The sequence below is a fragment of the Mobula hypostoma genome, chromosome 11 (assembly GCF_963921235.1).
Source record: "Mobula hypostoma chromosome 11, sMobHyp1.1, whole genome shotgun sequence".
In the NCBI taxonomy this organism is placed as follows: Eukaryota; Metazoa; Chordata; class Chondrichthyes; order Myliobatiformes; family Myliobatidae; genus Mobula; species Mobula hypostoma.
In genome coordinates this window covers 3,731,232-3,746,517 of record NC_086107.1, presented here as the reverse complement: position 1 = coordinate 3,746,517, position 15,286 = coordinate 3,731,232, and the positions used below count along the sequence as shown (strand labels likewise).

The 15,286-nt window shown below is 45.1% G+C and overlaps 1 protein-coding gene across 1 annotated transcript in view; it reads left to right on the top strand.

Annotated features, from left to right (window-relative positions):
* The window catches only part of si:ch211-266k8.4 (TBC1 domain family member 9), a 151,069-nt gene that overhangs the window by 60,646 nt on the left and 75,137 nt on the right, over nt 1-15,286 (top strand). The window contains exon 9 of the mRNA XM_063063112.1: nt 5,114-5,231. Within this exon, the coding sequence (XP_062919182.1) occupies nt 5,114-5,231 (118 nt within the window). The remainder of the gene's footprint in view (nt 1-5,113; nt 5,232-15,286) is intronic.

Here is a 15,286-nt window from a genome sequence, read left to right as displayed (position 1 = left end):
CCTCTGGGGGGCTGCGATGTGAACCGGCGGCCCCTCCGGGGTCAGTGACCCGAACCGGCGGCCCCTCTGGGGGGCTGCGATGTGAACCGGCGGCCCCTCCGGGTTCAGTGACCCGAACCGGCGGCCCCTCTGGGGGGCTACGATGTGAACCGGCGGCCCCTCCGGGGTCAGTGACCTGAACCGGCGGCCCCTCCAGGGTCAATGACCCGAACCGGCGGCCCCTCTGGGGGGCTGCGATGTGAACCGGAGGCCCCTCCGGGGTCAGTGACCTGAACCGGCGGCCCCTCCGGTGTCCGTGACCCGAACCGGCAGCCCCTCTGGGGGGGCTGCGATGTGAACCGGCGGCCCCTCCGGGGTCAGTGACCCGGACCGGCGGCCCCTCTGGGGGGCTGCGATGTGAACCGGCGGCCCCTCCGGGGTCAGTGACCCGAACCGGCGGCCCCTCTGGGGGGCTGCGATGTGAACCGGCGGCCCCTCCGGGGTCAGTGACCTGAACCGGCGGCCCCTCCGGGGTCAGTGACCTGAACCGGCGGCCCCTCCGGGGTCAGTGACCCGAACCGGCGGCCCCTCTGGGGGGGTGCGATGTGAACCGGCGGCCCCTCCGGGGTCAGTGACCTGAAGCGGCGGCCCCTCCAGGGTCAATGACCCGAACCGGCGGCCCCTCTGGGGGGCTGCGATGTGAACCGGCGGCCCCTCCGGGGTCAGTGACCCGAACCGGCGGCCCCTCTGGGGGGCTGCGATGTGAGCCAGCGGCCCCTCCGGGGTCAGTGACCTGAACCGGCGGCCCCTCCGGGGTCAGTGACCCGAACCGGTGGCCCCTCTGGGGGGCTGCGATGTGAACCGGCGGCCCCTCCGGGGTCAGTGACCTGAACCGGCGGCCCCTCCGAGGTCAGTGACCCGAACCGGCGGCCCTTCCGATTTTTAAAATTCAGTAGCTGTTTTTGAAACGTCTCTTGATTCCAACTGGTTACGCAACAATGTAACTAGAATGACAGAATGGTTGTAATCCGTTCTGGGACATCCTGAAAATGTGAAAGGCAATGTTGGCAAATCACATTTGCTAACTTACTTCCTTATGTGCAAGTTGTTTCCCTACCGGCTATTGTGTTTAGTGGAAACTGTGACATTTTTCTTGGCAGGTTACAGGGCAAGACTGACGTTTGTCCAATCCTTGCCAAAGTGCCTAGAGTTCAGGGACTTTCCAAACCCCACAGGCTCTCTGGGGCTTCCCCACCCCCAAAAGCTCTCAAGTGCTGCTGAAGTCTTCATACCCGGTTTTTTCACCTATGGGATGCAATACAACAACTCACCCTGGTCTCCTTTCACAGAAACTTCCAAACCCTGAGCAACACACACAAAGTGCTGCAGGATTTCTATGGAGAGGAATAAACAGTTAATATTTCAGGCTGAGACCCTTCATCAGGACTGGAAAGCAAGGGGGAAGAGGCCAGAATATGAAGAGAGAGGGAGAGGAGTGCAAGCTGGCACGTGAAGCCAGGTGAGGGGGAAGGTGAGTGAGTATTGGGGGTTGGTGAAGTAAGAAGCTGGAAGGGAATAATCGGTCGATGTTTCAAGCTGAGACCTTTCATCAGGATTGGAAAGGAGGGGGGGAGAAGCCAGAATAAGAAGGTGGGGGGGGGGAACGAGTAAAATTTGGCAGGTGATGGGTGAGGCCAGGTGAGGGGGAGGAAAGGGGGAAGAAGTAAGAAGCTGGAAGGTGAGAGGTGGAAAAGGGCTGAAGAAGAAGGAATCTGATAGGAGAGGAGAGTGGACCGTGGGTGAAAGAGAAGGAGGTGGGGCACCAGAGGGAGGTGATGGGCAGTTGAGGAAAAAGGGAAGGGGTGAGGGGAACCAGAATGGGGAATCAAAGAGGAAAGGGGGAGGGGGAGAAATTAATGGAAGTTAGCACATGGTTGAAGAGTTAGAGGACAGCAGAGATCACATAGAGGGTCTCACTAAACTATGAAAGAGAAGATCTAAGCATCTTCAGGGGAGACATTTTACCTCAAAGAGACTTCACAGTGAAGCAGCAGATCATAAACACAAGAGATTCTGCAGATGCTGGAAATCTTGAGCAAGAGACACAAAATGCTGGAGGAACTCAGCAGGTCATGCAGCCTCTATGCATCTATGGAGAGGAATAAACAGTTGATGATTCAGGCTGAATCCTTTCATCAGGATGGGAAAGGAAAGAAAAGAGGCGGAATTTATATGTGTGTGTGTAAACGTGTGTGTGTGTGTGTGTGTGTGTGTATTTATTTATTTATGGTGCTTATTAGTAAATGGTGAATAATGTTCCAACATTTTGTTGACTGAATAGGAAGACTTGAAGTATTATCCCTAATTTCCCTCAGGTTATATAACGGTCATTTCTGCGACCCTTGACCCTGTGAAGTTTCAGTGGGAGTTCTGCAGGGTGAGGATATTACAAGATCAAGACTCAAGATTGTTTAATGCCATTTCCAGTACACAAGTGTAAATTTTATTTTATTTAGAGATACTGTGCAGAAACAGGCTGTTCCAGGTCAACGAGCCATACTGAACAGCAGCCCAGCAATTTAACCTTCGCCTAATCACAGGATAATTTAAAACCACCAATTAAGCTACTAACCGTTAGGTCTTTGGACTGTGGGGGGAACTGAAGCACCCTGAGGAAACTCATTGCTCGTGTGAAGGACATACCAAAAAATTGTCATTGCACATCCAATGGCACATATAATAAACACAATAAGGTAAAGAATCTAAAATTAAAGTTCAAAGTACGTACATTTATTGTCAAAGTATGTGTGTGGGTAGTGGTTCCATATGTCACTACTACAGGGCGTGACGACCCTGCCTTACTCAAGCCCCGGGCTCAGCTGGCTCCGGCTGACAGTACCCGGAATGGGCCCCTATCCAGGGTTACGGATCCCACTGCCTTGTGGGTATCTTCGGGAGAAGAGAAGGCTAAGGAGTAAACCCTACACAAATCCGGAGTGGGGCCCCTAAGGCGGTTGGATGACGTATCACGTCACCTCCCGACTGCTCCTGCAGCCAAGCTGATGCCAAATGTACTGCTTCACATTCCTTTGGACCACATCCGCGAGGCCGAGAGGGGGATCTTGATGTCTGGGCAGCCCAGGATCTCCATATTCATCGCCCAGGTCTGCGCCCCAAGTGGGCGCATCCATTGTCTACTTAGACAGAGGGAGCCATTAACCATTAATGTATACTATATGAACCTTGAGATTCGTCTGATTACAGGCAGCTACAAAACAAAGAAACCCAATAGAACAGATTTTAAAAAAAGACTGTCAAACACCCAATATGCGAAAAAAAGAACAAATATTGCAAACAATAAAAAGTGAAGAAATAGCATTTGGAATGAAAAAGACAATAAATGAAAATACATAAGATAGCTTATATACATTGTATGTACATAAATTGATGGAGTGTTTGTACATAAGGCAAGTGACAGGAAGTGATAAAGTAGTGGTGGTGGGGGTTATCTGCAGATCTGGGCCACAGCAAGTAGTAGAAAACGTGATGCTGCTGAACTACTGGAGATTCAGAAAGAGCAGCAGATTAACATTCATCAAAACACAACACCTCCCTAAAGAGACAGTGAAGCTGGATGTGGGGAAGAGCTCGCTGGGGAGTAGCCATGATTGATGCTAGATTCTGCTGATCTTGCTCTGACTGCAAATACGATGTTCGATGTTAAAGCCAGCTCCATCATGGCCACTAGGCTCCCCACCTTCAAAAGGCAATGCCTCAAAAAGGTGCAATCTTCCATTAAGGATCCCCCATCACCTAGGACATGCTCTCTGCTTGTTGCTACCATCAGAGAGGAGGTACAGGAGCCTAACGCCACACGCTTAATGTTTTAGGAACAGATTCTTCCCCTCCACTATCAGAGTTCTGAATGAACCCATGAACACTACCTCACAATTTTTTGTTCTCTTTTTACACTACTTAGTTTTTTTATATACATATTCCTTATTCCTATTGTATCTTCCTTACTGTAATTTATAGTGAGGCATCCATTGGTTGGTGTAGACATTGGCTGTTGCGTCCTAGATGTCTAGATAAGCAAGTCGGGGCAGTACAATATGGAGAGCAAGCTGTTGCCCATGCAGCAAGCTTCCCCTCTCCACGCATCTGATGAACCCAAAGGAAAGGCAGGAACAGACCCTTCAGCCCACAATGTCTCTGCTGACCCATACCATTTTAAACGCATAAAGGGCTTTTAATATCATGAGGTGTTTAGAGCCAAGGACCAAAAAAAAAACACAGGATGAGACACCAAATCACTGCAGCCACCATCTTGGGAAAAGATCTTCAGAGAACTGTGCACCTCAGAAACAAGCACTTTTGCTCACCATTTTGCTAAATAGAAGATTAACTTCTGTTGCTGTTGTTGCTGCTTGTGTTGTTCTGTGGAATACAGTGGGCACGCTGTGCTGATGCTGGAATGTGTGGCAACTCATGCGGGCTGTCCCTAGCACAAATGATGCATGTTTTGATGTACATGTGATAAATATTCTGAATATGAGAAATCATCAGGACTATGTCCTTCTATACTTTGCCTATTTAAGCTTCTGTCTAAATACCTCTTGTATATAGTAATTGTATCTGATGTCACCACCCCTCCAGTCAGAGAACGATGGGAGAAATATTGAAAAGATGTCAGTTATGCTCAAGACACGCACATGCGCTCGCTCTCTCTCTGTCTCTGTCTCTGTCTCTCTCTCGAACAGTATGAAAGACAGGATTTTCCCTGTATCTCAGTTTGTGTGACAATAATAAACCAATTCCAATTCCAAAACTTAAGTTATGGGATTCTAAGAAATTTTGATGAGTACACGGTTTTGGCATCTGTTACTACATGTGAAGGCCGGATGATTTACTGCAGTTTCTGTATATTCATTGGAGCCATGTGGATAAATGTCACATTTAATCATTATTGATGTGTTTCCACAGAACTCTGCAGATAGTGACTGGAACATCACAGGTTAATAACTCAATCAACAATGTTACCCATTGAGTCACAACTAAACTCTGGGAGAATTACTGGAGTGATTTCACTTAGATTTTTACTAATGAGAAATCCTTTTCCTTTTCTGCATCCTAGGCATCAATATAATATTCAGCACGGGCCTGTGCATCCTACAGCTACTAGAACCACGACTGCTCGCTATGTCTGACGTCTCCCTCCTCCTTCCCACGCTGCTGCGGATTCCTGTTGATGTGTATGTACAGCACTGTATTCAGATTACCTGCACCATTTCTCATTAATAGATACATGTGTGTACATGGAGTATCATGCTTGTTGGGTCCTGACCCAGAACCTGTAGGCTAAGTGGTGAAATGAATTTAATAGTTGTTCAGCTAGAACATAGGACATAAAAAAGTAGATCACATTAAAGGCCCAATTAAGCTACTATAAGATAAATCTTAACCATTCCCTCACCACAGCCCTCCATTTTTCTATCGTCAAATGCCCATCTAACAGTATCTTAAATGCCCCTAATGTTCAAAGTTTAAAGTAAATTTATTATCAAAGTTACATATATTTCACTAAATGCAACCCCAAGATTTATTTTCTGCGAGCAATCACAGTAAGTCCAAGAAACACAATAGCATCAATGAGAGACTGCACCAACAGGATAGACAAACAACCAAGGTGGAAAAGTCAACAAATGTGCAAATACAAAAGAAAAAAATGAAATAACTATAATAAATAAATAAGCAATAAATATCAACAACATGAGATGAAGAGTCCGTGGAAAGTGAGTCTGTAGATTGTGGGAACAGTTCAGTGTTGGGTTGAGTAAAGTTATCCCCTCTGACTCAAGAGCCTGAGTTGACGGATAATAACTGTCCCTGAAACCTGGTGGTGTGTCTGCCTTGATCACCAGCGCTAGGTTCCACACACCCACCACTCTGTATAAAGCCCCATCTCTGACATTCCTCTTATACTTTCCTCCAATCAGCATAAAATTACAGTACTGTGCAAAGGTCTTAAGCACATACAATATGTATAGCTCGGGCACCTAAGACTTTTCCTCAACACTGTAGTAATTTTATGTATTGCACTGTACTGCTACTGCAAAACAAAATAAATTTCATGACATATGTGAGTGATAATAAACCTGATTCTGATATGGATTGAGAGTGGAAAGGAGGTAGATGGAAAGAGGGGATTCATGGTTAGGAAAAGGGGAAGGGAGATGGGAGGGAGCAGGATGCACCAGATAGACATTCTGTAATGATCAATGAACCAATTGTTTGGAATCAAATGACATCTCAGGGCTGGGAGTGTCTGTACCCACACCACCCCCTACCCCTGGCACTCCTTCTCTGCCATCTGTCCCACACCCCTCCTGCAGTGCTCCACCCTCATCATTCCCAACACCCTTTGCTCTCGCCAGATTTACAAACTCACTCTCTGCTCCACGTTGACAAATACAGTACTGTACAAAAGTCTTAGGCACCCTGGCTATATATATGTGCCTAAGACTTTTGCACAGTAATGTTGTATCTGGCTGTCCACTCGACCTGTGCCTCTTATCATCCTGTGCCCCTCTATCATGTCACCTCTTGTCCTCCTTTGCTCCATAGAGGTGACAAATGTGAGCTTTGGTGTACACAAAAGCTGAGTATTTGTTAAATGAGGAGAGGTTCAGGAGTGTTCAGAGGCTCGAGGAGGCATTGTCTCTGAGTAAGCTCCTGTTAAGGTTTTCTTTTTGTTTTTCTCTTACTGTACTTGGTATAGTAAATGGCCGTTGTGTGTTCTTCATGCTGGATGTTGGAGTATTCGGAGACCCAGAGTCTCCTAGGGAACTACATCTGCATGAAGTACATCCGGCTGCAGTTCTTTGAAGACCATGTTCAGGATCTGGAGCAGAGCTGGATGACCTTCGGCTTGTACAGGAGAGTGAGGAGATAACTGATCAGAGTTACGGGGAAGTAGTCACCCCGAAGTTGCAGGAGGTGAGTAGCTGGGTGACTGTCAGGAGAAATGGAAATATAAATAGGCAGTTAGAATAGAGCACCCCTATGGCCATACCCCTCAAAAATAAGTATACTGCTTTGGATACTTTTGTGGGGAATAACCTCCCAGGGGAATGCCACGGCAACTGGGTTGCAGGCACTGAGCAAGGGTCCATGGTGCAGAAGGGAAAGAGAGAGGAGAAGGGAGTGGTAATGATAGGGGACTTAATAGTGAAGGGAACAGACAGGAGATTCTGTGGACATGAACAGGACACCCCGATAGAGTTGTGGCGAACATTTAGTCCATAATGACAGATGAGGAAGCTCGTTAACTCAACAAACATTTTATTGTGATAGACACAAAACAGACCGGGCACCATAACCCAGAGAGTGAACCCAGCCAGTCTCATGCAGACCGGGCAGGTGACCATCACACACCCTAGTTACAGTTAAGGTGACCCACAAATACACAAGCAAATAGCTGTATAACCCAATCTAAAATGTAACAATAAATGAACTGGAACTAAGCACCATAATGCCACAAAAGCATTTTAACACAAGAACAATAGCATACTGGTCATTAGAAATGCAGGAGCAGGCTGTTGACCACGGTCCCCCAGAGCGTAACTGTATGTTGCCTCCCAGGTGCCGGGGTTAGGGATGTCTCAGATCGCGTCCACAACATGAGCAGCCAGTTGTCTTGGTACGTGTTGGTACCAATGACATAGGAAGGAAAAGCAAAGTGGTCCTGAAAAGAGAATTTAGAGAACTAGGTAGAAAGCTGAGAAGCAAGACCTCCAGGGTAGTAATTTCTGGATTGCTGCCTGTGTCACTCGCCAGTGAGGGTAGAAACAGGATGATCTGGCAGATAAATGCGTGGCTGAGAAGCTGGTGCAGGGGGCAGGATGCAGATTCATGGATCATTGGGATCTCTTCTGGGGGAGGTATGACCTGTTCAAAAGTGACGGGTTGCATCGGAACCCGAGGGGGACCAATATTCTCACAGGCAGGTTTGTTAGAGCTGTTGGGGAGGTTTTAAACTAATTTGGCGGGAGGTGGGAACTGGAGTGATGGGACTCAGGATAGGACGAATGGTAACAAAGTAAAGATAGCGTACAGTCAGACTGTCAGGAAGGGCAGGCAGGTGGTGGGACATACTCCATAAGACCATAAGATATAGGAGCAGAAGCAGACCATTCAGCCCATTGAGTCTGCTTCGCTATTTAATCATGGGCTGATCCAATTCTTCCAGTCATCCCCACTCCCCTGCTTTCACTCCTTACCCTTTGATGCCCTGGCTAATTAAGAACCCGTCCATCTCTGCCTTAAATACACCCAATGACTTGGCCTCCACAGCTGCATGTGGTAATAAATTCCACAGATTTACCACCCTCTGACTAAAGTAATTTCTCCACTTCTCAGTTCTAAAAGGACGTCCTTCAATCCTGAAGTCGTGCCCTCTTGTCCTGGAATCCCATACCATGGGAAATAACTTTGCCATATCTAATCTGTTCAGGCCTTTTAACATTAAGAATGTTTCTATGAGATTCCCCCCCCCCCCTCATTTTCCTGAACTCCAAGAACTGCCAGACGTTCCTCATACGGTAACCCCTGTCATTCCTGGAATCATTCTCATGAATCTTCTCTGAACCCTCTCCAATGTCATTATATTCTTTCTAAAATAAGGAGCCCAAAACTGCACACAATACTCCAAGTTTGGTCTCATGAGTGCCTTATAGAGCCTCAACATCACATCCCTGCTCTTATATTCTATACCTCTAGAAATGAATGCCAACATTGCATTCGCCTTCTTCACAACTGACTCAACCTGGAGGTTAACCTTTAGGCTATCTTGCACAAGGACTCGTAAGTCCCTTTGCATCTCTGCATTTTGAATTCTCTCCCCATCTAAATAATAGTCTGCCCATTTATTTCTTCCACCGAAGTGCATGACCATACACTTTACAACATTGTATTTCATTTGCCCATTCCCCTAAACTATCTAAGTCTCTCTGCAGGCTCTCTGTTTCCTTAACACCACCCACTCCTCTACCTATCTTTGTACCATTGGCAAACTTAGCCACAAATCCATTAATACTGTAGTCCAACTCATTGACATACATCGTAAAAAGCAGCGATCCCAACACCGAACACCCTGTGGAACTCCACTGGTAACCGGCAGCCAGCCAGAATAGGATCCCTTTATTCCCTCTCTGTTTTCTGCTGACCAGCCAATGCTCCACCCATGCTAGTAACTCCCCTGTAATTCCATTTGCTCTTATCTTGCTAAGCAGCCTCATGTGCAGCACCTTGTCAAAGGCCTTCTGAAAATCCAAGTACACCGCATCTACATCTCCTTTGTCTACCCTGCTTGTAATTTCCTCAAAGAATTACAGTAGGTTTGTCAGGCAGGATGTTCCTTTCAGGAAACCATGCTGGTTTTGGCCTATCTTGTCATGTGCCTCCAGGTACTCCATAATCTCATCCCTAACAATCGATTCCAACAACTTCCCAACCACTGACGTCAGGTCAACAGGTCTATAGTTTCCTTTCTGCTGCCTCCCACCCTTCTTAAATAGAGTAACATTTGCAATTTTCCAGTCATCTGGTACAATGCCAGAATCTATCGATTCTTGAAAGATCATCGTTAATGCTGCTACAATCTCTCCAGCTACTTCCTTCAGAACCCAAGGGTGCATTTCATCAGGTCCAGGAATTTATTCACCGTCAGACCATTAAGCTTCCTGAGCACCTTCTCAGTCGTAATTTTCACTGCACAAACTTCACTTCTCTGACACTCCTGAATGTCCGGTATACTGCAGATGTCTTCCACTGTGAAGACTGATGCAAAATACGCAGTTCCTCTGCTGTCTCTGCATCTCTCATTACAATATCTCCAGCGTCATTTTGTATTGGTCCTATATCTACCCTTGAATCTCTTTTACCCTTTATATACTTTAAAAAGCTTTTGTATCTTCTTTGATATTAGTCGCCAGCTTCTTCTCATTATTCATCTTTGCCTTTTGAATGACCTTTTTAGTTTCCTTCTGCAAGTTTTTAAAAGCTCCCCAATCCTCTATCTTCCCACTAGCTCTGGCTTCCTTGTATGCCCTCCCTTTTGCTTTTACATTACAATATCTCCAGCGTCATTTTGTATTGGTCCTTTATCTACCCTCGACTCTCTTTTACCTTTCATATACTTAAAAAAGCTTTTAGTATCTTCTTCGCAGCCAACAGGACGAGTATCAGTACATTAGGGATGCAGAATCAGAAAGGATAGCAAATACGGTACTCAAGGTGTATCTCAATACGTGGAGTATAAGAAATAAGGTGGATGATCTTGTTGCACTGCCAGGTATGATGTTGTGGCCATCACTGAATCATGGCTGAAGGATGGTTGTAGTTGGGAGCTGAAATTCCAAGGTTACACGTTGTGTTGGATGGATAGGAAGATAGGCATAGGGGGAGGCATGGCTCTACTGGTAAAGAATAGCATCAAATCAGTAGAAAGATGTGATATAGGATCGCAAGATATTGAATCCTTGTGGGATGAGTTAAGAAACTGCTATATACAGGCCTCCCAACAGTGGCTGGGAGGCGGACCACAGGTTACAGCAGGAAATAGAAAAGGTGAGTCAAAAGAGCAATGTTATGGTAGTCATGGGAGATTTTGACATGCAGGTCGATTGGGAAAATCAGGTTGGTAATGGATCTCAAGAGAGTGAGTTTGTTGAATGCCTAAGAGATGGCTTTTTAGAGTAGTTTGTCATTGAGCCTGCTAGGGGATCAACCATAACTAGATTGGGTGTTATGTAATGAACGGGAGTCATTTAGGGAGCTTAAGGTAAAAGAACCCTTAGGAACCAGTGATCACAATATGATTGAGTTCAATTTGAAATTTGTTAGGGAGAAAGTAAAATCTGACGTAGCTGTATTTCAGTGGAGTAAGGGAAATTACAGTGGTATGAGAGAGGAGTTGGCCAAAGTAAATTGGAAGTGGCTGCTGGCAGGGATGTCAGCAAAGTAGCAATGGTGTGTGTTTCTGGGGAAAATGAGGAAGGTGCGGGACATGTGTATTCAAAAAAAATGAAGAAATACTCAAAGGATAAAATAGTACAACCATGGCTGACAAGGGAAGTCAAAGCTAATGTAAAAGCAAAAGAAAGGGCCTACAACAAAGCAAAAATTAATGGGAAGATAGAGGATTGGTAAGTTTTTAAAAACCTACAGAGAGCAACTAAAAGAATCATTAGAAGGGAAGAGATGAAATATGAAAGCAAGCTAGCAAATGATATTAAAGTGGATAGTAAAAGCTTTTACAAGTATGTAAAAAATAAAAGAGAGCTGAGAGTGAAAGAGCTGCGAGAAAATGAGGCAGGAGAAATAATAATGGGGGACAAGGAGATGGCAGATCAACAAAATGAGTATTTTACATTAGTCTTCACTGTGGAAGACACTAACAGTGTGCCAGATGTTGTGTGTGAAGGAAGACAAGTGGGTGCAGTTACTATTACAAGAGAGAAGGTGCTCAAACAGCTGAAAGACCTAAAAGTACACAAGTCACCCGGACCAGATGAACTGCACCCTAGGGTTCTGAAAGAGGTAGCGTTGGAGATTGTGGCGGCATTAGAAATGATCTTTCAAAAATCATTCGACTCTGGCATGGTGCCAGAGGACTGGAAAATTGCAAATGTCACTCCACTCTTTAAGAAAGGAGGAAGGCAGCAGAAAGGAAATTATAGACCAGTTAGCCTGACCTCAGTGGTAGAGAAGATGTTCGAGTAAATTGTTAAGGATGAGGTTATGGAGTACTTGGTGACACAGGGCAAGACAGGACAAAGTCAACATGGTTTCTTTCAGGGAAAATCCTGTCTGATGAACCTGTTGGAATCCTTTGAGGAGATTGCAAGTAGGATAGATAAAGAGGATGCAGTGGATGTTGTATATTTGGACTTTCAGAAGGCCTTTGAGAAGGTGCCACACATGAGGCTGCTTACCAAGTTAAGAGCCCATGGTATTACAGGAAAGTTACTAACATAGTTAGAGCATTGGCTGATTGGTAGGAGGCAGCGAGTGGGAATAAAAGGATCCTTGTCTGGTTGGCTGTCAGTGATTATTGGTGTTCTGCAGGGGTCGGTGTTGGGACCACTTCTTTTTCTGCTGTGTATAAATGGTTTAGATGATGAAATCAATGGCTTTGCTGCCAAGTTTGCAGATGATACGAAGACTGGTGGAGGGGCAGGTAGTGTTGTGGAAACAGGTAGGATGCAGAAGGACTTAGACATATTAGGAGAATGGGCAAGGAAGTGGCAAATGAAATATGTTTGAAAATGCATGGTCATGCACTTTGGTAGTAGAAATAAAAATGTGGACTATTTTCTAAATGGGGAGAAAATCCAAAAATCTGAGACGCAAAGGGCCTTGAGCGGAACACCCTAAAGGTTAACTTGCAGGTTAAGTCAATAGTGAGGAAGGCAAATGCAATATTAGAATTCATTTCAAGAGGTCTAGAATACAAGAGCAGGGATGTGATGCTGAGTCTTTATAAGGTACTGGTGAGGCCTCACCTTGAGTATTGTGTGCGGTTTTGGGCTCCTCATCTTAGAAAAGATGTGCTGGCATTGGAGAGGGTTCGGAGGAGGTTCACAAGGATGATTCCAGGAATGAAAGGGTTATCATCCGAAGAACGTTTTATGGCTCTCTCTGGGTCTGTACTTGCTGGAATTCAGAAGGATGAGGGGGGATCTCATTGAAACCTTTCGAATGTTGAAAGGCCTAGATAGAGCAGATGTGGAAAGGATATTTCCCATGGTGAGGGAGTCTAGGACAAGACAGCACAGCCTCAGGATAGAGGGGCATCCATTCAAAACAGATGTGGAGAAATTTCTTTCGCCAGAGAGTGGTGAATTTGTGGAATTTGTTGCCACGTGCAGCTGTGGAGGCCAGGTTGTTCGGTGTATTTAAGGCAGAGATTGATAGGTTCTTGATTGGTCATGGCATCAAAGGTTACAGGGAGAAGGCCGGGAACTGGGGTTGAAGAGGAGGGACAAAAAAAAGGATCAGCCATGATTGAATGGTGGAGCAGACTCGATGGGCCAAATGGTCTAATTCTGCTCTTATGTCTTACGGTTAATGTTCAAATGTACAGCAAAGTAATTGGGAGGACAAGTGCTATGTTAATCTTCATAATGAGAGGTTCAAAATTCAAAGTAAATTTTATTATCAGAGTACATGTATGTCGCCACATACAACCCTGAGGTTCATTTTCTTGTGGGTAGACTCAGCAAATCAGCATATCAATGGAATAGTAACCGTAACAGGATCAATGAAGGATCAACCAGAGTGCAGAAGACAACAAACTGTACTAATGCAAATATAAATAAATAGCAATAAATAATGAGAACATGAAATAACAAGATTAAAAAGTCCTTAAAGTGAGACCATTGGTTGTTGGAGCATCTCAATGGATAAGCAAGTGAGTGTAGTTTTTCCCTTTTGTTCAAGAGCCCGATGGTTGAGAGGTAGTAACTGTTCTTGAACCTGGTGGTGCAAGTCCTGAGGCTCTTGGACCTTCTACCTGATGGCAGCAGCAAGAAAAGAGCATAGCCTGGGTGGTGAGGATCTTTGATGACAAATACTGCTTTTCTACAGTTTCGCATAGATGTGGTGAATGGTTGGGAGAGGTTTACCCGTGACGTACTGATTATAGGAGTAAAGAAGTATATTTATATTTGTATTGGCCACCTGATGGACTGCATCTGGAGTATTTTGTATGTCCTGGTTCCCTCACCTAATCAAGAATGAGATGTTTAGTGATCCAGTTTATTGCATAGAAACAGGCTTTTCAGACCAATTTATCCATGCCAACTGAGATATTGATCCAAGCTGGTCCCAAATGCTTGCATGTATGAGGAGCATTTGATGGCTCAAATAGAAGAATGAGAGGGGGTGGATTTTGAAACCTATTGAATAATGAAAGGCCTAGACAGAGTGAATATGTTCTGTAGTGGATAATTCTAGGCGCAGAGTACGCAGCAGCAAAATAGAAGGCCTTCACCTTAGAACTTCTCTAACCGGAGAGTGGTGAGTCTGTGAAACTCATTGCCTCTCATGGCTGTCGAGACCTAGTTATTGGCTGCACGGTAGCATAGTGGTTAGTGTGACGCTGTTACAGCTCAGGATGTTCTCAAGTTCGGAGTTCAATTCTGGTGCCGTTCTGTAGGGAGTTTCTGTACGTCCTCCCCATGGAATGCGTGGGTTTTCTCTGGGTCTTCTGGTCTCCTCCCACATTCCAAAAACGTACTGGGTAGGTTAATTGGTCATTGTAAATTGTCTTGTGATTAGATTAAGGTTAATTGGGATTGTGGGCTTGTTGGGGCCATGTGGCTTAAAGGGCCGGAAGGGTTTCTTCCAAGCTGTATCACTAAATAAATAAAAATATTTTAAACAAATATCGATAGGTTCTTGATTAGCATCAAAGGTTACGGGTAGAAGGCAAGAGAATGGGTTAGAGATAGATAGTAAATCAGCCCTGATGGAATATTAGAGGAGACTTGATGGGTTGAATGGCCTAATTCTGCTTCTGTCTTAAGGTTGTATTTCACCCATATCCTTCTAAATGGCTGATGTGACAGGGGCACATTGTTTTTCTCCAAAGGCTGGTCAACCTGAACCCCTAGCGCAGGAACTAGGAAATGGGAAAGAACATCTAGCAAGCTTAGCTATACTGGAAGCTCCAGGCACACAGGCCCCTCTATGCCGCTGTTCTGAGAGCACCCGTGATTCCAGCTGCTTCCTCTCTGTAATTCCGTTATCTGCCAAATAGTGTTTTTATGAACATCCTCTGATGTCAGCACTTCATTTAGTACCTCTGAGTTCAGGTTTCCACTGAACAACTTCAATTGCCAAGAATAATGTCCTATAACATGTCAGCTTATTTGTTCTTGATAATAATATTTGACAAATATTTCTACTGTTTATTGTATTCAGTTGCCCGATAATGTCCAGAAGTTGCTGAATTTCTTGTTTTATTTTTGTACTATGCATGTGAATCTTTTTTATGTTGTTGAAGCATGCTGCATCCACACTGCAAGTGTTCGCCCTAACGGTTTTAGTTTCTTTTGGCTTTGCCTCTTGTGTTTTATGGAGGTCAAGCACTTTTTCTTGTGGGAAGGCCACTGATGAATGTAATGCAACAAAGAGCACAGAAGAGCTTAACACTGATTTCCCTTCTCCACGTCCTTCTCCTTGGTAAATACTGATGTAAAGTGCTCATTAAGGATCTTACTTACGTCCTCCGCATCCAAGTAAA